Genomic DNA, 24579 nt, shown 5'->3' with positions numbered 1-24579 from the left:
CGCTACAAGGCGGTTCCGAAAAAAAAACGGTGGCAAACGACAAGAGGAAATGAGGAAAGGGCGCCCTGGTACCAAGCGCTGATTTCTCCAGGTTGTGGAAGGTGCTGGACTTAAACCAAGCGGTACATGTACAGTCCCGCAAAAAATGCGTTGGAAAGTTCTCAGTGGGACAATTAAAATGCCATATCTGACTCAGAAGACTCTGGAAATTTCTGAAAGTACAACTATGGTTGCCCCAGAAAATGTCTACGTCTGAAAACAATTGTCCCTGACTGCGAAACGTGTCGTCCCCAAACCCCTGCAAGGGCCACTGGTTCCGACGCCGCTGGTTTATGAGAAGAAGACGCGCGCCCTCTAGCGGCTCGTCTGAGAAAGAAAAGACCGGCGCTCCTCCACGGGAAACCTCGTCGGGATTCCGGTTCTGACGTCATGGGAGACAAAGCCGGCTCCCCGTTGGAGCATGCGCGGCGACACTCTCTCGCGCTTGGTCCCTCCGGCTTGCCGTCCGCTGCCGGCAGCCTGTTCAGGACTTCAGAGCGAGGAGACGGTGCTGCGTTGGGAAGGAGCGATGGACGCCGAGGTGGGCGAGCCCGACGCCTTTGATGCGATTGTCATGGCGGAGACGAAGTACGTCCTCCTCGGGGTTCCAGGTCCCCTTTCGCCCTTTACGTCCCCGGCGAGGAACCTTCCTGTCCTTCGCTTCGGTCCTGGGAGGGAAGGGGTCGGGGGTGGAGGTGGGATGATGAGGCGGGGGATTGGGGGCTCTTGTGTCGACGCAGAACCTTAGTTGTGACCGCGGGAGGGAATGTCGCTTTCCGCTTGGGTGTCCCTTTGACTCGTTTACAGGAATGGTCTGCAGTAAATGGAAACGACCAAAGACCGACATTCGCAACAAGTGCTGCTGCTGCTGCTGCTGCTGCTGCTGCTGCTGCTGCTGCTGCTGCTGCTGATGATGATGATGATGATGATGATTATTATTATTATTATTATTATTATTATTATTATTATTATTATTATTATTATTATTATTATTATTATTAAATTTATATGCCGCCCACTCTACCCAAAGGTCTCTGGGTGGCTTACAACAATTAAAATTCAATACAATAAAATATAAAATGATTAAAATACGATTAAAATACAATTAAAATACAATTAAAATTGCCATCATAAAGACCCACAGTTAATGTTATTTTTACAGTAGATTCATGGAATTGTAGCTGCAGCGTGTAAGTCAGAAACTGGTTGTCTACTACTCCACCTCAGTGACTGGAGAGATTTGTGTAGAGACTTGTATGTCTTCAAATCAGCCCTACCATTTATAAATAGCAGTCAAGCCCCATGATGATTTTTAGAAATGTGCTTGCCTCTCTCTCTCTCTCTCTCTCTCTCTCTCTCTCTCTCTCTCTCTCTATCTATCTATCTATCTATCTATCTATCTATCTATCTATCTATCTATCTATCTATCTATCTATCTATGTATATTAGCTGCAGTGTGTAAGTCAGAAATTGATTGCCTACTACTCCACCCCTCTGTATCACCTCAATTTTACCTAAAATTTGATACTCTCAAGCACCAGAGAATAATGTCTTTCTAGAGAACGTCAAGGGAAGAAGCAACCAAAGACTTGTATGTTTGTCCCCAAATGAGATTATAACAGTCATAGTAGCGGTTGAAATTTTCCAGGTCCAAGAAAGTGTTTTTCTGGAGTGATTGAATTAGAGATTTGGACCACTCATTCTCTTCATGGGGAGTTCACCACTCACAATGGTGCCCCTTCAAAAGGCATGTTTTCATGCATTTAGTTTGTTGAATGTAACCAGGCACCAGAATTGTCACACATACAGTACTTTGTTTGGAGCTTGTATCTCTATAAGATCAGCTGAGGTTAACAGTAGGTGCACTTTGTTAGTCAGCCAAGTTTATTGCCAAGTCATCACAATATTTCATACTTAGATTCAAACAAATAAAACCATGTACTGTATCAAGAACACAGCAGTGCATATATTTTGGCCCTTAACAATTCACCAACCTTGCAATGTAGCAAATTTACCTTTGTAAAAGCTTTTCTAGATTTGGCAGCTTGTGCAACTGTTTTTGCAGCCTAAAGAGTATTGTATATATATTGGATTTTCTTTTTTTCTCATCGACATGTGATGAGAGAGTCAGTCTTACGTTCTGTCTGACAGTTTCTTTTGAGGATTTTAACAGAACTACAGTACTTGAAATGTTGTGTGGTAGAAGTTTTTATAGGTACAAGTTCTCTGGAATCTGAGAAGTTATTGGATTATCTTTACCATAAATCTGAAGTTTAGTAAAATCCCTTCGCTTAAACAGGCATTTCAGTTCCATGGACATTTACCCATTGTGGCGATTAAAAAATGAAACTTAAGGAGAAGTAATAAAAACATGACTTGCTGTCAGATCTGCTTGGGAATGGCTTTCTGAAGTTCCATTTCAAACCATTGTAAATGCAATGAAATATATGTTGTTTTTTTCCAGTAGTATTCTGGGTTTGGCCAAATAGGTACAATATTGTGCATGTCTGTTGAGAAATTAAGGCCCATTGAGTTCAGTGGAATTTAGTCCCGGATAAGTGGGTCTAAAATTATAAATGACATATATACATTTAGCTAGTTCTTTTTGAATATGTATTTGGCATGTATGTGATGAAGTGAAGATTGGTCCTAATGTAGTAAATTAGACGCAATCTTGGCATATCATTAATTTGTTAAAACCTCTTTGAAACCAGCTGAAACTTGATGGGGCCTGTATTGAAATGGACATGTATTGTATTGCACTATTCCCCATTAATGTATAAGAAAGTGCTTTATCCAGGGTAATACAGAAACTTTTTCAAAATCTGCCTTTCTACAGATTTCATGGTGAAGGCTATCAAGAAGGTTATGCTGAAGGAATTTACGCTGGTGCCATTGAAGGAAGGCAATACGGAATACAGCAGGGTGCCATCGTTGGGTTAGAAGTATGTGTTAAAACCAGAACAAGTGTCTCAATCAAAAGAAGTGCTGTGATAGTTTATGTTTGAGTCTTTGTGTCCTTTAATTCATGGTTTCAGCACTTGTATAACTGTCTATTTTGAAGTTCACTGCAAAATGCACTGTGCACTCAAAAATTTCCACTGTTGTAATACGCTCATCTTGTCTAAGTTAAACATTTGAAGCTGTGTTTTAGAGAAGGCTGTGACTGTTTCTTGGGCATTCTTTTCAATGCATAGCTCATGTTCTCTTCAAGAGAAATAATATTACTGGCACAACAAGAAAAAATAAATGTTTCTTTTCAAATATATAGATCGGATCATATCTTGGCTTTGCAGTGACTTGGAAGCGGTTACTTCCTAAAGGCTCAGATGAAAAGCAGAGGTAGGTTGTTTTTCCTCTCCCTTGTTCTCCCACAAACTTTTCTTAAAGTCAGTGTTCATGTAACAGGTTGGATCTATCTTTTGCCTCCCACGGATGAGACCCCCTTGCATGCATTGAAGGATTCTGATCCAGAGGAGATGTTCTGCTGGAAGAAGTGGGGGAGCAGTAATTTCTAGTGGTTTCCTTTCCTCTGTCTTTTTCATCCTTCTGTACTCTGGACACTTGTACTGAGGGTTGGTAGACACTCTGTAACAGTCGAGAAGGTGGATCTGAAGGATGCAGAGGGAGAGTAAACAGGGTAAAATTGTCTCCTTTTCCATGGCAAAGTGCTACTGCTGGTGGGGGGGGGGGGGGAACATGCAGTTCCAGTCTATTGTTTCATCTTTTCATTGACTTGTTTTTGAGATCTATAGTGCTTTCTCTTTTTCTTAATGTCAGACTTATAGAATAAGTCAGGGAATGTTGTAACACTAGATAAAGGAAGAGACAGCAGTGGCCTAAGATATACAGTAAGAGGAGGTGGGAAGAGGGTTTACATTAGCATTACATCAATGTTTAAGGCACAAAGATGATTATTCAACAAACGTTGTTAAATTGGTGTTATTGATCAGGTTCTTTGGTCCAGCAGTGTGATATATCAGCTACGTGTTTGGAATAACTGTGGATTCCATCTTATCCTGAATATTGAAGAATGCTGAAGCATGGTTTTCAGCTGTGTTTCATTGGGCACAGTACATAAAGTTTGCTGGAATAGGTGGTGTTATCAGTGATCATCACTGTAGATGGCTTTAGCTCCTTAAGGGGCTTGCGTTAGCAATCTCTTTTCTCTCCCCCACCCGGCCTCACCCTTTGTAGCATACCTTCAGGCTGGTTTGGCTGAACTACTACAGTATATTTTGAGTACTTTAGAAATGCCTGCCAGTAAACATCATGTGCATGCCATTTCTATTTCTCCTTCAGATATAGAGGTGATTCTTCATTGGCGGGATTCCAGTGCTAGACACTGAGAGATGAGGTCATGTGTGGAAGGGTATTGGTGCCTTTTCACAGACAAGCATTTCTGGGCTCACTGCCTGGCAAATGGATACTTCTCTGCTCTAGCTGGTGCCAAATGGCTAAGTAGGGGAATTTCCTTCTAAGTTGCAACGCATAGCTTCTTCTTAGTAGCTAGTTGTCTGGAAAAAAATAATACAGCCCCAATAAAATTACATTTCAGGCTTCTTATACTGGGTTCAGTAATAAAAATTTATCTTGTCCAGTGTACACTGAATGTGATTTAAGCCAGAGATTTGGCTCTTCAGATGTTTTCAGTGACAGCTAAACAACCTGGCCAGTCATAAACATTTGTAGGAGTTGTCTAAAATATCTGGAGGGCAAATGTTTCTGTATCTCTGATCTAAGCAAAGAACATAGCCTATAGATGCTAGCTGTGCTGCGTGCTATTTTTGGGTGACAGGAAGGATAGATATAAATTGAATTAAATATGTCCTTTTTTAAAATTGTAAAGAAACAGATGTTTCTGTTGTGAATATATATAAAATACAGTGTCTGTGTTGAACCTGACTGTGAACTATCAGCATGCTTAAACTTTAAATAAACAGACTTTAAACATTTTATATGGCTCTGATGTTGAAAACTGGAACTTCCACAAAGCACAGTTTCCCCCATATTTTACATGGGACTATTTTTTTACACATTCAGTCAGCGTATGCGGATTTGGTTGAGTTATTTAATCAAGTTTTTTAATTAGTCTGTTCTGATTAATCTGTTTGCTTTGTGCCTACATGTGCAATGGTAAATTTTGATAGCTATCACTCAGTTCATGAAATCTTCATTGACTGCCTGTAAGTGGATTTAAATTTGGGCTCTCTCCATCCTCTCCTTTGTTCCCCCAAAACTGGTAACTACTCTTCAAAGTGCATACACTTTTTATTAACTGACAACGGAAAACCATGAACAACAACTTATGTTAGATCAATGGTTCTGCCTAATATGTCCTTTTTATGCCAACCGTCCTTACACTTGGGTGTTAAGAAAGACTTCACCAATGGGGGTTCACCCCAAAGTGTTCTTGATTGGTCAGTTTCCAGGTCAGATTCGCAGGATGGGGTGGATGGTCCCATAACAAGGGTGTCAATCCCACTCCCCTTCTGTAGGCATTGTTGGTCAATTGCTTAGTAGTGGTCTGCCTCCCTTTTTCCAAAGATCCTTCCTTTTTAGGTAGACAAAAACGGTCCATTCTACAGGTTCTGTGTCTCCTAATTGCACAGTTATCCCTTCTTTCCCTTTCTTCTGTGTATCTCCTCTCCCTCTCTCCCCCTCTCTCTGAGCCTCAGCCGGAGCAGTCATATAATACTGCTGTCTCCTCTCTGTTTCCTCAAGAGGTAATTTCATCCTGACTGTCTTCCTGGTCCATGGATCCTCCATTTCCAGCCATCTCCATCCTAAGGGTATATCTCCCTTCTGTTCCTCACTCTTCTTTCTTCTCTCCTCCTCCTGTTCTACCTCCATCTCCCAGTCTACTTCCTTTTATCTCTCCCTCCACCTCCGTTGCCAGATACCCTTCTTCTATTGGTGTCTTTGCCCCGATTGTTGCTTTCCCACTGTTTGCCTGATATATTCCCAACTGAGTCATCAACAGTAACAGCATATAGACAGTCTCATAACCCTCCGTGGGAGTTGTTTGAGGGGATGGCTCACCCTTCTTTCTGGTGGAGGTTTGCTCCTTCTCTCACTGCCATGATAAGTTTAGTTAATGGGATGACTGACTTCCATATTCAGAAGTGTTTTGTGTGACTTAGCCCAAGTTCCTTGTGCAGGCATTGAATAAGACATTGGACAATCTTTTGCATTAGGTTTTGTGGGACATCTCATAGCATCTGCCACCACAAGGCGTTATACAATTTTTTTGCAGAGTCACACAGGGGCTTTGTTGGCTCTTACACAACAATTCAGAGACCATTTCTTCTGCTCCAAAGTACTGTATCCAAATTATTTCAAACATAAGTTGGAGGAATCTCATGGTTCAGTGGGTAAACTGCAGTACTGCAGTTATGACTCTGCTCGTGACCTGCGGTCACTCCTAACAGGCTCAGGTAGCTGTGTCAAGGTTGATTCCATTTTCCATCCTTCCAAGGTTGATAAATTGAGTGCCCAGCTTGCTTGTGGCCGTATGTAGTTTGAATAAATAAACTGTCAACCACCCAGAGAGTGCTTTACATGCTATGGGGTGGTATATAAGCAGCATAGTTTGCTGTGCTTTTTAAAAAAGGATCACTGAAGAGTTGTATTCTGTTCTCCTCCTCCTAGGAGTTCCCTTCAGCAGAAAAATGCTGGATTCCTGGCACACAAGGCATAACTTCTAAAAGCTTTCCGGAAAGTTGGTGCAGAAGGTGGCATACAGTAATGGCATTGCCTGGAGTATTGACCCAAGTGTCTTTAATTGATCAGTTTGTAACTTATTAATCAAGTGGTTTATTCAGCTACCATTTTTTCTAAAGTGGCATGGCCGCATCTCACTTTGCTGAAATAATGGGTGTTAAAAGGAACTGTGGATTGGGTGAAACACATGGTTCCTTAGCTGCACTTGTTTAAGGAAGGTGGTGGTGTTCTGTGTATCATTATCCTGATTCTCATGGTTCACCCTTATAGATTGCAAATGTGAATAAGCTGTGCGGAAAAGGTTCCCATACTGCAGTGAATATGTGGAAAATGTGGCCGAAATCACCATGAGGATGAGGCTCAGTGAATGTACCATATTTTTCCGTGTATATGATTTCCCCCCCCCCAATGTATACAATGACCCCCTAATTTTGTCCCTTGCCGGAGATGGAGGAGCAGTCAATGGGCAGCTGCGAGGGGTGGCCCAGCACAGCTGCTCCTCTTCCTCCGTCTTCTGCTGCTGCTGCCTCCACCACCCAATCACCTCCTCCAGTGCGACTGCCAGGGCTCACCTCCAGCTCACGTTGCCGCCTTGTCCCCTGCCTGAAGGGAGTCGGTAAGTGGTGCTGGAGGAGGCGATCTGGCGGCAGAGGCAACAGCAGCAGGAGATAGAATGTAACCTCTTAATAAAATGTAACCTCTCGGTGGCACTTCCTCCCCGCAGGGAGCATGGACCTATTTTAATGGTCTGCCCTCGAAGGTTACTGGATCCACTGAGATTCCAGGATAGCATGAGAGGGATTCCAACTGCACTGTCTGGCGCTCCTGTCGAAGCTCTGGTGGACGGATGGTTCTCCACCGCTACTAGGGTCGTAGAGATGATCGCTCCCAAACGCCCTCTCAGGAGCAGAGCTCGGCCGGGATCCTGGTATAATCAGGATCTATGAGCAATGAAACAAAACAGGAGACGGCTAGAGTGCATTTGGAGAAAGGAACCGATGGGCTATAATAAGAAATCTGTTAGGATCGCAACTAACCGTTACCTGGCTAAGGTAAAGACTGCTAGACGATCTCAGTTCGCTGACTGGATAAGCAAAGATTTCAGTCAGCAGGCGGAACTCTTCCGTATAGTTCGTGATCTATCTGGAATTGGTCTGGGTGAAGGGCCTCCCACTAGCATCTCACCTGACCAATTTGCAGTGTTTTTAAAGTCAAAAGTAGAGACCATCCATCGTGACCTCTCTCCTTTTTTAAATACAATGGATCGAGCAGAGATGTCCAGCGCCCCGCCTTGCCCGGTGATTCTCAATTGCTTTCAGCCAGTGACATCAGATTTGGTGGACAAGGAGCTTGATCGCTGCCGGGCCACCACCTCCTCTCTTGACCCTTGCCCGGCCTGGCTAATCAAAGCAGCCAGGCCTGTAAGAACTGAATGGGCCACCACAATAATTAATGGGTCTCTCCAAGAGGGCAAGGTTCCCCTTCCCCTCAAGGAGACACTCATTAGACTCATTAGGAAGAAACTAAATTTGGCGGCGGACGACATTGGAAATTATAGGCCCGTCACCAATGTTTCCTTCCCCAGCAAAGTGGTTGAGAGGGTGGTGGCTGACCAGCTTCAGGCACTTCTGGATGAAACCAATGCTCTGGACCCATTTCAGTCGGGCTTCAGGCCGCGCTACGGCACAGACGGCACTGGTCACACTGTTGGATGACCTGTTGAGGGAGGCCAATGGGGGCAACATGTCCTTGTTGGTCCTCCTTGATATCTCAGCCGCCTTTGATACCGTCGACCATGGTATCCTCCTGGGGAGGCTCTTCGAGTTGGGAATTGGTGGCCTGGCGTTTGCCTGGCTCCATTCCTTCTTGGAGGACTGTCCCCAGAGAGTACAGCTTGGGGAGAATGTCTCAGCCCCGTGGAGCCTCAATTGTGGAGTTCTGCAGGGGTCAATCATCTCTCCAATGCTGTTCAATATCTATATGAGGCTGCTGGGTGAGGTCATCAGCGGGTGTGGGGCATCGTGCCATCAGTACGTTGATGACACACTACTCTACATCTCCTTTTCACCTACTTCAGTGGATGCCATTCTGTCCCTTCAGCGCTGCTTGGAGACTATACTGCAGTGGATGCTGCTGAATGGGTTGAGGCTGAACCTGGACAAGACGGAGGTCTTGAGGGTGTGTGGTCCCTCCATTAGCGGTTTAGGTGACTCCCTTTATTTTGGGAGGGGACAACCCTTACCGCAAAGAGTGAGGTCCACAGCTTGGGAATACATCTGGACCCGGCACTTACCATGGAAACCCAGGTGGCGTCCGTGGTCCGTTCCACCTATTTTCATCTATGGTGGATTGCCCTGCTGTGACCATATCTTGATGGAGGCCCTCACTACTCTAGTCCATGCACCCGTAATCTCGAGATTAGACCATTGTAATGCACTCTATGTGGGGCTACCTTTGAGAGTGATGTGGAAACTTCAGGTGGTCCAGAATGCGGCAGCCAGGCTCCTTAGTGGGGTGAGAAAATATCAGCAGATCTCCCCCACTCTGGTTACCTTGCATTGGTTGCCCCATTCATTTCCGCATTGATTTCAAAGTGCTAACGATTATATACAAAGCCCAAAAGAGTTTGGGACCTCGATATTTGGCAGATCGTCTTCTCCCACCCAGATCTACCCGAATCACCCGACATAGCCAGCAGGGACGACTGAGGGGCCTTACGCCGAGAGAGGCCTGGAAGGAAAAAACAAGAAACAGTGGCCCCTCGGCTATGGAACACCCTCCCAACCGAAATTCGTCTGGCACCCTCGCTGGGTGTTTTCAAAAGCCATTTAAAAATTTGGCTCTTCAGGCAGGCCTTCCCTCCAGTCAATTAATTGATCCTTATTTTTCTTCCTTGAGTTATGTCATCTTGGTAATATGCTGTTTAGAAATAAGTGTTAAAACTGTGTCTTAGATGATTTTTATATTTGTCATATTGTGTTTTTTATCCATGTAAGCTGCCCCGAGTAGACATTGTCTAGGGGAGCCGGGTAAAAGTCTAATAATAAATAAAGTAAATAGAATAATAGAGGCAGAGACAGAGGCAAAGGAGCAGCTGCGATCAGCCGCCTCTCGCTGCTGCCTATTGACTGCAGCCTCTGTCACCAGATTCACCCTCTTCCAGCGCCACTCGCAGGCTTCCTTCGGGCAGGGGACAAGGCGGTGACATGAGCTGGAGGTGAGCCCTAGCAGTCGCAGTGGAGGAGGTGATTGGGCAGCGGCGGTGGCAGTCAATGGACAGCTGCAAGAGGCAGCCGAGCGCAACTGCTCCTTTGCCTCCACCTCTTTCCATGTACAAAACGACCCTCAATTTTTCCTCTAATGATTTTAGGAAAAGTGTCATTTTACCGTATACACGGAAAAATACAGTAGTTGTAGTTCTATGCATTGGTCACAATGTCATTATGATGCAGAAATAACCAAACTAATAAAAATATATTAGAAGTGTGACTAAACATCTTTCAAAACATTAATAGATACTTTCTGAATACTCACTGTATTATTAAATGTTGATTTAAATCTATTTGTGTATATGTATTGTTTTTCAGTAAAAAGATAAAAGTGCTAGAATCATTAATACAGATGATTGAGAAATTTCCCAGTGAGGATCCTGTCTATGTCAATCTTCAAGAAGATCTTGAGAAAATCAGAGGACGATTTAAACAGGTTTGTAGTGAGTTTTAAAATTGGCATCAAGTGTATCAAGGGATATTCATAGGGTGGTATGCAGAGGGTGAATCCACCACTGAAACAAGCACTGTTAACTTTTTTCAACAGAATATTTTGAAAATTCTAAATCAGACTTGAAAGATGTTGGGGACGGGGGGAGGGAGAATAAGGAGGAAAAGTCTCATAGGGTGACAATGAATCTCATTCACTTGATGTTGGATGTTACTGCCATCATGAAATAATGGTGTAATAACATAAGTAGAGAACAAAGAGAGTGCAGAATATAAATGCAGTAAAAATCTACATTAGCAATTTCTGTTCTTCTTTTTAGGCTTGTTCATTGCTACATGTTCCATCCGATTTTAAACTTGGTTCTGAAGGATCTGCCCTTACATTCTGAAAACATGAGCAGAGGAAAAAACATTGAAAGGATGCAAAGAAATGGTGAAATATTGGGAGGAGAAATTGAAGCTGAAAGAGACTTTTTCCTTCTACATAGAAGGTTCATTTTTGTTCAGGGATAAAGCCATTGCCTTTTGCATTCTTTGAATCACAGTGTCAGTTGAGTTTGGACCCTGCAGTTTAAGGAAGCAGTGACTTCACTGTGAACCTAACACTTAAAATACCGCTTCAGAATTTAATATTGGCCATTGGCCTAGAACATAATTAAACCTCAAAAAACAAACAAACCACAGTCCATTCTACTACCAGTGCAATGTACGTTGGAGGTTAACTCCAAAACAATCTAAGGAATTTTCATGTATGTTTCCTAAGTGCTCTTGAAAGATTCCTTTGAAAAATTTACATTCTGTTGGGTATATGCATAATGATGTATTTCACTATATTAGTGCAAAGGAACATAGTAAATTAATCTGTGTAACAGATGTTATTCATGTATGTAAATGCATGATGATGATTTTGGTTTTTATAAAGGTGATATGGTCTCAGATGACACATCACACAAGTTGCCTGACCTGTATGTATTCAAGCAAGCTTTGTTTAAGAGAATGTTGCTTCTGTGAAGTGAAACAAGTGGGAGAAATTCCATGGGTGCAAAATTTCTACGACAGGGATAAAATAAATACGTGTTACTTGGATTGCAGGCTCCATTCAGTTGGGGCCACTGGAATTTCTCTCTCTCCTCCACTTCCTTGACTCTTCCATTAATTAGGCAAAGGTGGCAACCTTATCTCCAAGCTTTAGGCAGGACAATTAAAGGTACCTATATTCCTTGCTGCCTTTTATTATTAATGCTTCAGGGTATTGTGAAGGTCACATACATGCAGTTCAAAGTGGGTTTGAAGCTTTGTTTTTAAAACATTTTTTTCTGCACACTGCATCTCAAGTCTTTTCCCTCCAGTATACCTAGAAGGGAATGTAAACCACTTCTGTGTATTCTCTACCTGGAAATCCCTAGAAAGGGTCATTATAAGTCAGGAATGAAATGACAGCATGCAGCTGTTCCTGTTAATATCTCCACTCAGCCTAATGAAGAAAACAATATTCTTTGGGGTTGTTTATTATTGTTGTAGTGATATGTGAGCAACACATTGTAACAACCACCTCACTCCCCCCCCCCTCCTCTTCCTCCTCCAAGTTTGAAGCTCAGGTAACGTGCTTAGAGTCCAAGGACTAAATGAGGCTATGAGAGAGGTGCAGAGACCTCCCATTGCCTACATTACATTGCTGTGCTGCATACATGCTGGAGGGGGACGGGAAGAAAGAAAGTAAGGCCATAATGCTCTTGAATGGATGGGGAATCTGGTGCCATCCAGATATCTTTGTGCCTTCCTTCCAATAGGCTTTGATGGCAAGCAATGTTGAATTGCAGTCCAACACCTAGTGGACTTCGTGTTCTGCAATAGAGCTGCATCCCTTTTAGCAATAGAGCTGCGCCCACAAGAGAAGGGTTGTACTCTTACACTTAAACTGTTGACTTTCCTTGTAGTGCTTAAAGCACTGAATAGATTGTAATGAACAAACAGTTGGTTAAGGGCCACCTAGTGGGAAAAATAATTATATCAACGAGAAATCTTGAAGATTGAAACCAATCTTTAAAATGAACAAAGGGGTCAGTTTTGGAAACAGCGTATTGAACATAAAAGCCTGACAAATTTATCATGCAGTGTCCTATTTTATGTTGTCTGACATGTTCTTTTAGCTTGGTCGTGTTGCAAAATTGGATGCAATGCAGGTATATCTCAGTTTTCCTTTTAATTTCACTTGGATGCAATTTTGACTTAAGAGTCAAGTGTAAGCATGCCTTTGTCCCACAATGTTTGTTTTTGTGCTGAATATTCGTCTTCCATGTTTTTACATAGTCTACTGTGGATTGTTCAGTTGTACTTTTTATTAAAGCTCTATTGACAACTATTTATGCGCAATGTCTTTTAATTGATCAGTGATCATAGTACCTGAATATATTGCCATGGAAGATGGCAACATTTGCAGGCCACTTAGCATTATGTCCCTTCTGGATATTGTGGATATCTTGGTTGGGTGTCCTTTTCTTTTTGTCTCAATGGTGTTGTTTTGAGATCAACTTCAGTGACAATCCAAATGATTATCTCAATTGGAAGACATGAGAATTGGATAATTTTAAATTGTTTGGTTTTTACTGTGGGGAGAAGAAATTACCTGAATTAAATAAATGTTGGAACACAGTGAAGAGGAGGAAAGCATTACTTTTCATAGTATGTTAGGATGGTAGAAAAGAGGGCCAAATGTACAGTGCTGGCTATGGTACAGTTTACCAACTACTCAGTTTGCTGGGTTGAGAGAGTGTTGGGGTGGGTGAGTAATAGGAGATACGACTGAATCTGCAGTTGGTGTAGTGCCTATTTTGTACATAACCATGTACAGCTCATGAAAAAGGAATGTTGTTCTAAAATGTAACAGCACATACAAAAAGAAATACATTTTGTTGACTATGTTGTCTGTTGTTGTTTTTCTATGCATGTGGGAGCCTTAGGTCACTGAAGGAAACTTGGCAGCAGCAGTTTACAATGAGTATTTCTGATCTGTACTGAAATGTCAGAAACATAGCACCCTCATGCCATTTCTAAAGTACTCCATATCCTCGAGGGAGGAGACACCAGTTCTGAGTGAATGGATTTCTACTCATGTTCATGTGGATCCATATTTGTATATAATAAAAGAGACAAAGCCATTTTATGCACTTTGGCTTGATTTTGAGCCTCATATATTGTGAAAGAAGTCTTTAATTGTTAGCAGCCTTCTGCTAACAATAACATGATTTTTTGTTTGGTAGGTAGAACTCAGCCAACAGGATTTTTGCTTGAAGTTGGGTTAAGAATAGCTGCCAGGAGCAGAACTTGGAATGTTACTTTTAAGGCACATAAATGGTTGTTGTTTAGTCAAGTCGTGTTCGACTCTTCGTATCCCCATGGACCAGAGCACGCCAGGCCCTCCTGTCTTTCACTGCCTCCTGGAGTTGGGTCAAATTCATATTGGTAGTTTTGATGATAACTCTCCAACCACCTTGTCCTCTGTCGTCCCCATCTCCTCTTGCCTTCACTCTTTCCCAACATCAGGGTCTTTTCCAAGGTAGTCTTCTTTTCTCATGAGATGGACAAAGTACTGGAGCCTCAGTTTCAGTATCTGTCCTTCCAGGGGTTGATTTCCTTCAAAATGAATAGGTTTGTTCTCTTTGCAGTCCAGGAGGCTCTCAGGAGTCTTCTCCAGCACCATAATTCAAAAGCATCAATTCTTCAGCAGTCAGCCTTCTTTATGGTCCAGCTCTCACTTCCATACATCACTACTGGAAGAACATAGCTTTGACTATGTGGACCTCTGTCGGCAAGGTGATGTCTCTGCTTTTTAAGATGCTGTCTAGGTTTGTCATAGCTTTCCTCCCAAGAAGCAGGTGTCTTTTAATTTCATGGCTGCTGTCACCATCTGCAGTGATCATGGAGCCCAAGAAAGTAAAATCTGTCACTGCCTCCTTATCTTTCCCTTCTATTTGCCAGGAGGTGATGGGACCAGTGGCCATGATCTTAGTTTTTTTTATGTTGAGTTTCAGACCATTTTTTGTGCTCTCCTCTTTCACCCTCATTCGTTGTTGTTTAGTCATTTAGTCATGTCCGACTCTTCGTGACCCTATGGACCAGAGCACGCCAGGCCCTCCTATCTTCCACTGCCTCCTGGAGTTGTGTCAAATTCACTCTGGTAGCTTCGATGACACTGTCCAACCATCTCATCCTGTGCCGTCCCCTTCTCCTCTTGCCTTCACACTTTCCTAACATCAAGGTCTTTTCCAAGGATTCTTCTCTTCTCATGAGATGGCCAAAGTATTGGAGCCTCAGCTTCAGGATCTGTCCTTCCAGTGAGCACTCAGGGTTGATTTCCTTTAGAATGGATAGGTTTGTTCTCCTTGCAGTCCAGGGGACTCTCAAGAGCCTCCTCCAGCGCCACAATTCAAAAACATCAATTCTTCGACAGTCAGCTTTCTTTGTGGTCCAGCTCTCACTTCCATACATCACTACAGGGAAAACCATAGCTTTGAATATGCGGACTTTTGTTGGCAAAGTGCTGTCTCTGCTTTTTAAGATGCTGTCAGGGTTTGCCATCACTTTCCTCCCAAGAAGCAGGAATCTTTTAATTTCGTGGCTGCTGTCTCCATCTGCAGTGATCATGGAGCCCAAGAAACTAAAATTTGTCACTGCCTCCATATCTTCCCCTTCTGTTTGCCAGGAGGTGATGGGACCAGTGGCTATGATCTTAGTTTTTTTGATGTTGAGCTTCAGACCCTCATTAAGAAGTTCTTTAATTCCTCCTCACTTTCTGCCATCAGAGTGGTATCATCTGCATATCTGAAGTTGCTGATATTTCTTCCAGCAATCTTAATTCCAGTTTGGGATTCATCCACTCCTGCCTTTGCATGATGTATTCTGCATATACTGTATATACTCGAGTATAAGCCTAGTTTTTCAGCACAGGTTTTTTTTGCTGAAAAAACACCCCCTTAACTTATACTCGACTCAATGTCAAAATTACATGTTCTCCCCTGCTGTGTGAGTGTTGTCCGGACTCCCCCACTCATCTACGGGCACCTGCAGCTTCTGTGGGTAGTCCGATGACCTGGGTTAAGTACACTGCATTTCCTCTTCCAGGACACTCCCATCCTCCTCCTGTATATTCTATGTACCCACCTTCCTCCTCCCACCTCCGTCCTCCATACTCTGTCTCTCTCCCTCTAGTTACGCAGCAGTAGAGCAGTAGATAAGTTCAGCAGGCGGTATGAGTCCTCCTTCCACAGGCAGTGAAGTGTGTCTCACAGCTCAGAAGGGCAGTATCTTTAAAAACATTTAACCTACTGCCTCAATTAATGTAATTTTATTGGTGTCTATTTTTATTTTTGAAATTTACCAGTAGCTGCTGTATTTTCCATTCTTGGCTTATACTAGAGTCAGTAAGTTTTCCCAGTTTTTTTGTGGTAAAATTGGGTGCCTCGGCTTATATTCGGGTCGGCTTAAACTCGAGTATATACGGTATTTAAAATGTTAAAAGATAACGCTTTTAAGGTGCTGCACTCAATATGCCAGCAAGAATGGAAAAGCCAACCCATTTATTTTGGACATGCCTTTTAAGAATTAATTAGATGTGTTTATAAACTCATACAGTGGGAAAGGACCTCCAAGGGTAACTGATTCCATCCCTTAGTGATGTAGAAAATCCACAGTTAAAGCAACCCTGACAAGTGGCCATCTAACTTCTGTCCAGAACTTCCAGTAAAGGAGAGTCCACCATCCTTCAAGGCAGTCCATTCCATTGCAGCTCTTGATGTTGAAAAGTTCTCCTTAGAGAATATTTGCTTTATCGTAACTACATTCATTAACTGAGCTACAAGCCTCTATTTCTAGTGGCTGAAAATGTTACATTAAATCGCTTATTTTTTTGGAACCAGTGCCTGTTTATTTCTCTCCCCACCCACCCCCTCTCTTTTTAAGCTCACTTTAGTCTTTTTTGTCTTAACTCTGCAGTACCTACATCTGAAGGAACTGAGGTAAATTAGTAATAAATTCACCTGCATGCTAATATTGCACACTAATTTTGAAAAGGCATTGATTCCTTTATATTGGATTTTATTGACACAGAAAAGATTAATCTCAATTTGTGAAGCTTCTGAAACCTAAGATCCATCAACTCTTTCATGTCTATACCTATTGTTCTTCTTGCTGCCAAATTAAATACTGTATACAGCATGCCAACCGTGGAATGCTGTTTTCCAGGCGGCAGCTTTTAAGGCAAAGATTCAATTATGTCAAAGACGGCGTTTAGGAGTAACACAACCTAGACCATTAAAACGTGTAAGAAAGTTCTCCCCTCACACAAGAACTTAACACTAATGTTTGACACAGACAGAAATGACCTTAACGCTTTGATCCTAAGTAGCATGTTCCCTTTTATGTTTAGCTGTCTATAGTCTATTCCATCCAGGACTGTCCCAAGACATTCCCCCACCCCCACCCTGCCTTCTCATGCACTGTGCTTAAATAACCAAAATCAGCCAATTTTAAGGAGAAGTTTAGTCACCGGTTTTGCAGGGGTACCTTCATCACGCAGTTAGTGTTTTCGCAGTGCCATGGGACCTTATAGTGATGCAGTTCATGGTTCTCAAATCCTACTGATCACTGTCAAAAGAACCCAAGTCCTGTCATGGCAGAAACAAAATACTCACAAAACCCAAAAATTGTCACTTTTTCTCAGGATATATTTATATGTTTATGGGAATTCTCTCATTATATGCATTGTTTACATTCACTTAATGGGCAGGGAGGAGGGGATAAGGAGAAACACTGAGTACTCAATTTAACTAGTATGCCAGAATGTCACAGATTCGCAATCCATAGCAGACTGTATCAACAGGAAGATGGTATGTCATAGTTATAGCAGGGCATAGGGATTGATGGAAAGTGAATTCTAACTTTGTTGAAAGCCGGTGTAATTTTTCTGTAGTTGTTATTTTTGTGTTCCTAATGTTCAGCTCTAACCCTACTTTTCCACGTTCATCTTTAACCTCTATCAATAGAAGGTTCCAGACATTTTTGCTTTTTGCCACTAATGTGATGTCACCTGCATATCTGTGTGTTTCTTCTGCCACTTTTCACTCTTCCTTCATCTGGCATTTCAGAATGAAGGATCAAGAACCACAGAGATTTTTGTACAGTGGCACCTGGAATAATGTTTTGGATCCAAATTATTCTAGCTGCAGACTGAATACCAGTGGAAACAATCTGTTTCCTGAGGGCCAGAGAAACAGGTCATATTATTGGTACCCTTGTGGTGCAGTGGCTAAACTCTGTTCATGACTTAAGTTTTATCCCAGACTCAGGTAGCTGTCTTAAGTTTGACTCAACCTTCCATCCTTCCAAGGTCAGTAAATTACACTGACTGTGAAGCCTGTATAATTAAATTGTAAACTGCTCAGAGAGCGCGCTATAGGGCAGTATAGAAACAGCATGCTTTACTTTTTGCTTTACCTATGAATATTTTCCTTTGAATTTAGGCTCTTAAAAATCTCTATGCTAATATAATTCCAATGCCTTAAAGCTTATATGTGTTCAATAGGGGTTCATTTTATAACATAGAGGCTTGCAGTGAGCGGGATTATAAACTAGGTAGCAGCACTGAATATGTAATTTAAGAGAGCATTTATGGCATACGCATTATTCTTTCTGCACTCAGCTGATACTGCTGTGAGACCCTCCTTGTGGAATATGCTCCACTCAGAGGCTTGGTTGGCACCGATGTTGATCTCATTGTGGCAATGAGCTAAACCAGTGGTTCTTAACCTTGGGTTACTCAGGTGTTTTTGGACTGCAACTCCCAGAAGCTTTCATCACCAGCCGTGCTGGCTGGGGTTTCTGGGAGTTGCAGTTCAAAAACACCTGAGTAACCCAAGGTTAAGAACCACTGAGCTAAACTATGACTCCTTACAAAAGTCTCTGGGCGATAGGACTCTTGGCATGATTAGGTCATGTCATTCTGATATAACTAAATCTATGGGTTAATCATCTTTCAGACTGTTTTAAACTGCTTCAGATTATAGTATTGACTGTAAATCTTTTGATATACAGCAGGGTTTAACTATTTTAATTGATTCATTAATGATAAATTGCCATCTCCCATTCAGAAATTTCTAATAAACTACAGCCCATGAAGGGGTGTGTGCAACAGGTTTGGCTGATGTCTAGCAGAATCAGGTTCTTCCAGATCAGTCTGAAAGAACCTGTTTCCTGAAGTGAAAGTAACAGCTAAATCAAAACCTAGTCAAAAGCCTGCTAATATTTCAGGTTCCAAAATCCCGTCATAACATTCCCCCACACACACACCCTGAGAAAGCATACAGAAAGGGAGAATGGGAAACTGAGATGGAGACTGAAAGCTTGGGTATATTTTACAGTAGACGAAGGTGAAGTGTGACCCACAACTCACATGGAATCTGTTGAGCCCACCCCATGCCATAAAACAAATCAATATAACCTTTCAGGGGTCACAATTGGCCATTTAGAGGCTCTTTCAGCCCACTTCACCAGCTCAGTTAATAGAATTTTTTTTGGTGAGCCTACCTTGGGGATGCCTGAGTGGGAGGAAATGGCAAATTTGCTACTCCTGCTAGTCTGCCACACGAAGCAGTCACATCATTTTGCCTAACGGGAAAGCTTGGCCTGGTTGAAATTAGAGAACAATGTTGTATTGATGCTACTTACCATACACCGTCATCTTGCATTAACCTTCTCTTTATAGCACGTTTCCTTTATGAAACAGGATCCATTGTGTTTAACATGCCTCAAATATAAAGGCGGCTTGAATGCACTTTGGAAACAGCACCGAGATTTCTTTCTTAAATCTTGAAAATGTTTGACAACATCCAGTCAAGTAGCATATAGAAATGTTTTGCATCAAGACTTGGAAAATTTAATAGAATAATCATGGTTCAGTAGTTTTATATATTAATGGTTTTAGGAATGCTGTTGGAGCAAACATTATTGATGCCTGAGACACGCACTTCATACAGCTTTTCTGTAATTGCTCTTCATTAAGTTTAGGCCCATAAAAACATGCTTTCTTTAAATACTTGGAAGGTATAATTGATGTGTATAATCTTCTGGTCTCAGAATTCAGGGACTAATCAATATTGCATGGAATCTTTCTTGAATGTAGGAACTATGAGTCAGCAGCTCTTTAATTTTTTTAGTTGATGCTATTGTTCCAACAGCAAGCTTTACTGCTATTGTCCAGTGTTTGTCCAGCTCACGTTTACTGGACTGTGGGAACGGATTAGGGTTTCATGGCTTTTTTCCCCCTTCTTGCATAAACTCTTGATCAAAGACATTCCTTGGATGACAAAACACTGTATACTGTGTCACACAGTCCTGACCAGACTGCACGAACAGTAGTTTAAAAACACATGCCTACATTGTTCTCTAACTGACATTTTTTTAAAAAAAGCCCTACACATTTAAGGATAGTCATTTAAAAAAATGAAGCAAAGTCTTAATTTACCATTTTTATTAGCAAATGCAGAGACATACAAATTTTGGTCATGGTGAACAATTGCCAAACTAGTTCTCCTCACTGAAATTAAGAATCATGGAACATTATATTTTTCTACCATCTGCGCTGTAGAAAATGGACAGTCATGAAAATAGCTATAACTGCATTCTCAGTTTATTGATTTTGCAGCTCCAATATACATTTTATTGGCAAGAGTTAATCCGTATGATGCAATATGTAAGATTTTAAACAGGTGACAAACTTGTTCAAAATGTTGGATAAGGTTATTTGATTTATTTTAATAGGGAAAAATCACATGCTGATACTTTCTTCACCCATGTTTATTTTTTTTCTCTCTGAATAGTACAACTTCAGGCAGTAAAATCAACGTTCTGTGGTCTAAATCTCTTTGATGTATTGATTTATTACTTAATTATGGATTTTCAAGATCTATACAATATTCTGCCTTTTTAAAAATTATTCTCAAACCAACTTAAAATGAATTGTTAACAGTTCAATACAAAGCAATTAATTGATCTTTTGGTGGTGGCTTAGCCAGGAAAGATGCTTGGATGGTGCACAAACAAGGATAGGAAATATGTAGTCTTAATGATCCACTAAAAATACACAAGCTTTCAAATCCAGCAGAAGATGTCATCAGGCTGGGGATTGCGCAGAGCTGCTCAGCTTGGAGGCTCTATCTTGGGACATTGCTTTAACATAGAGGCTAACAATGCAACATCCTCTCAGGACAATTTATGAATATTTATGTTTCTTCCCCAGCCTGCTGCCAGTGACTGCAATGCTGGACTAGAATTCAGGTGGGCAGTTTTGCCTGGTCCATGGACCAATCTTCCATATTGAATTATCTTCCAGGAGCCATGCAGCTGACCAAAAAAAAAAAGAGAGAGAAAACATCAGAAGTCCATTTGAAGTTGAGGGGAGGCCATTTTGGAGATCACGCATTCATAGAGTCACCATAAGTCGGAGGCAACTTAAAGACATATAACAACAATGGCCTTGAAGTGATGATAAGAGTACTCTGGTGTTGAACTGCAGCTCTCGGAGGCATCCAGAATCAACAAAACACCTTCGGGGCCACATTTTGCCCAAAGCAGCATTAGGTAAAGCAAACTGTAGACCTGATATATGGCACCTTATGTTCCTGCTTCTTTGACCTAAAAAGAGACAATTAGTTTGCCATGTCGGTATCCATTCTAGGCTTGTTCTTCTGTTAAAGGAACAGCATTGTTTTTTGTTTTCTCGAGCCACAGAAAACAACACTATGTCTACCTCATGACAATCCTTAAATATTGGAAAATGGCTCTCATACTAACTCTCACTCCTTTCTTCTTCAGGCAAAACATCCCAACTTCCTCAACAGCTCCTAACAGAGTTGGGTTTTCAGACCCTTTACAATCTCAGTCACTCTTCTCTGGAAATGATCCAGTTTCTCAATATCTTTCCCTGGTTGTGGTGTCTAGAATTTGGCATATTCTTCCAGGTGGAGCTTGGACAAAACTAGAATGGAATGAGACAATGATTCTCCAGATCAGTTGTTTTGATCTAGATCAGTGGTGTCGAACTGTGGCCCTCCAGATGTTCTTGGCCTTCAACTCCCAGAAATCCTGGCCAGCAGAGGTGGTGGTGAAGGCTTCTGGGAGTGGAAGTCCAAGAACATCTGGAGGGCCACAGTTCGACACCACTGATCTAGATACTGTACTTCTGTTGCTGCAGACTAGAGTAGCATAAGCTATTTTTGCAGCTGCATCACACTGTAGACTCAAAGTTAAACTGTTACTTGCAAAGATCTACAGATACGTTCCACACATACTATCACCCATATTTGCTCATTTGTGGATAATTTATGTTCAGCCTCCAATTTGAAAACTTTTGTCATCAACATGCAGACAATATGCAGATCTCTCTCCTTTAAAACATCTGCAATGGATACAATCCAGTGCTAAAGGAGTGCCTGGATACAATACTGGAATGGATTAGGAGGAATAGGGTGATATGAAGTTCGTATTGTTGGGGGTGGCGGTTTCCATCTACTTGTATGGGGGCTATTTCTCCCAGTCATAGTATCCCTCTGCTTCTCTGGATGGATTTCTGTTTTATTGTGATTCAGTCCCTCCTGGAGGTGGTATCAGGCGGTATTTTGGCAATGCAGTTCAATGTCATGGTAACTGGTCTGGAGATCCCTTATGGCAGTGGTCCCCAACCTTGGGCCTCCAGATGTTCTTGGACTTCAACTCATGGAAATCCTGGCCAGCAGAGGTGGTGGTGAAGGCTTCTGGGATTTGTAGTCCAAGAACATCTGGAGGCCCAAGGTTGGGGACCACTGCCTTATGGCACGCATGTTTTAACATATACATGAAAGCACTATCAGAGATCCTCCAGAACTTTGAAGTTTGGTGCTTGTCAGTATATTGATGATACAGAACTCTGATGTCTATATCCAGGGAAACTGTTTCCAAACTAGTGTTTTGAAGTCAATAATGGGCCATCGAGACAAGATAGAGGTGGTCTTGGTTAGCTGAAAGGCAGATCAGAGAATAGGATTCAAATTGTTCTAAATAAAGCTGCACTCCACTTGAAGATGGTTTTAGCAATGGTAAGGTGTGCCTTTGTAGACATGAGGCTAGTTCATTGTCTTCATTCTGGAGAACTCTGACCATGGTTACGGATGCCTTAGTTATATCCCATTTAGATTATTGTAACATGATCTATACAAGGCTATGTTTGAAAAATTTCAGCAAATCCAAAATGCTGCACTAAAACTGTTAGCTGAAGGAAGTTAAAGGGAGAATGTGAGTCACACAATGGGTCAACTTCATTGTTGTTTCCAGTCCAATACAAAGTTATTGAGTTATAAAGTCGGGGTGGCTTGTGGAACAAATGAGTGGCTGTGTCTCGTTGCCAAATTTTAGGGAGAAAGGCTTGCTTCTCCTGCCTCAGTCATGAGCCAACTTGAGTCAATGCAGATTCTCTGAATAATTCTACCTTGAAAGCCCGCCTGAGGTTACAGGTCTTCATAGGAGCCCTTCTTATTGGTCTATTCCAGACTCTGGAATTCCCTGCTGAAGCAGACTGGGCTGGTTCTTTCCATTATTTTCTGCCAGTAGGCCACCAATTTCATTCAGGTTAGTGTTTGGCAACTGGCTTTGCTTTTCTGTAAAAGGGACTTGGATAATATGGGTGGGGTATTTTCTTCTATAGCTGTGTTTTACATCTTTTAGTCTTGTATTCACTTTGTGTGTGTGTGTGTGTGTGTGTGTGTGTGTGTGTGTGTGTGTGTGCGCGCGCGCGTGCGTGCGCGTGTTTGTATGATGCCTTGAGCCCATCTCTGGATAAAGATGATATAAGCTGCCTGAATTAATAAACTTTAATAAAGAGATAGCTTCAATTCTGAAAAAATTACAAGTAACCAAGTAATTTGTGAAGCTGTGCTCAAGTATGTATGAAAGTGCCTTCCAGTTAAGACATGGTGAGATTTCTTGTACCCTTTGAAAATTGCATTATCCTAGCTATGCAGGTATTCTGTGACATCCACAGGTAATGTCTCTTTTACTCTTGAATACTTAATGGCCAGTTATGATCTGCTGCTTTCATCTCCAAAAACAGATCTTATCGGGGGGGGGGGGACCAATGTTTTGAGCAGTAGGCAACTGAACACTTAATGTTGTGCAGCACTATCCTCCCAGCTCAGACCATACTTGCTAGTCTCCAAATGATCAGACAATTATATTAAGACCCTAAGAAATTGCAGGGTGACTCCAGACACTTTCACTGTGTAATCTCAGTGCCTCATTTTCAGGATTTTTTTTTTGAGGGGGGGGCTGTGTGCAACTTAATCTACACATCCATCCACCTAAAAAACTCTGGTCCAAGTCCCACTGACCTCAATGTGTTAGATACATACTTCAATCTTTCCCACTGAAATCAGGGACTGTAAAAACTGAGCTTTAGCTGTGCCCTTTTCATTGTGGGAAAGAGTTGTCTCTGCATTAATTACTCTTGTTGCATGGCTTGAAGGCTATACTGAATATAGAAAAAGTGAAACTACCATATGAATGGACTTTTCAGCCACAAGAGTACCTTGGAGTGCGTTTCGTGCCATCAAGCTGGATTTGACTTATGGCATCCTACCCTAATAGTTTTCAAGAAACATCTCCTATAGTTACAGCTATTTTAAGGACTGCCACCCCCCACACACAGTTCTGTGGCTGAGACAGGATTTGAACCCAGATCTCCTAAATCCTAGTCTTGCACTCTATCCACTACACAGGATCTCAAACACATTGTTTACTAGTTTATAGCAAAATAATAATAATAATAAAAAAATCAGTGGCCAGTTGGGTTTGTTTCGGACAAGGAAGATGGTTAGCTTGTTTGCTGGATGGCCATAGACAAAATGCAACATAAAGGGATTGTGGAACAGTTACATGGCAGCAGTGCCATGGCTGGCTTGTTCAGCATCTGCAGGTTCCCCACTGCAATGCTTCCTGTATTGGGACCTGCTCATCAGCTTTTTCACTTGCCCTCTTGAACATTCTTGCAATGACATGACTATGGAGTACCACTTTC

At 42.0% G+C, this 24579-nt stretch overlaps 1 protein-coding gene across 3 annotated transcripts; it reads left to right on the top strand.

Annotated features, from left to right (window-relative positions):
- The first annotated feature begins 429 nt into the window (after positions 1 to 429).
- Positions 430 to 23409, top strand: LTO1 (LTO1 maturation factor of ABCE1). 3 transcript variants are annotated; one of them, XR_012082470.2, is made up of 6 exons: positions 430 to 627; positions 2879 to 2984; positions 3311 to 3381; positions 10350 to 10467; positions 20866 to 21113; positions 23057 to 23409. XR_012082470.2 is itself a non-coding variant. In XM_072985913.2 (5 exons), the coding sequence occupies exons 1-5, from the start codon at positions 461 to 463 to the stop codon at positions 20878 to 20880; spliced, it is 477 nt and encodes a 158-aa protein (XP_072842014.2). In that variant the 5' UTR covers positions 430 to 460; the 3' UTR covers positions 20881 to 21316. The 3 variants fall into 3 exon arrangements, 2 of the variants coding, with proteins under 2 accessions (XP_072842014.2, XP_020638517.3); XM_072985913.2 differs by lacking the exon at positions 23057 to 23409 and having other exon boundaries at positions 20866 to 21316; XM_020782858.3 differs by lacking the exons at positions 20866 to 21113; positions 23057 to 23409 and adding an exon at positions 10802 to 12843.
- Positions 23410 to 24579: the final 1170 nt, after the last annotated feature.

The sequence above is a fragment of the Pogona vitticeps genome, chromosome 1, assembly GCF_051106095.1.
Source record: "Pogona vitticeps strain Pit_001003342236 chromosome 1, PviZW2.1, whole genome shotgun sequence".
Taxonomy (NCBI): Eukaryota; Metazoa; Chordata; class Lepidosauria; order Squamata; family Agamidae; genus Pogona; species Pogona vitticeps.
Note: the sequence above shows the minus strand (reverse complement) of the source record. Positions and strands in the feature narration are given on the sequence as shown.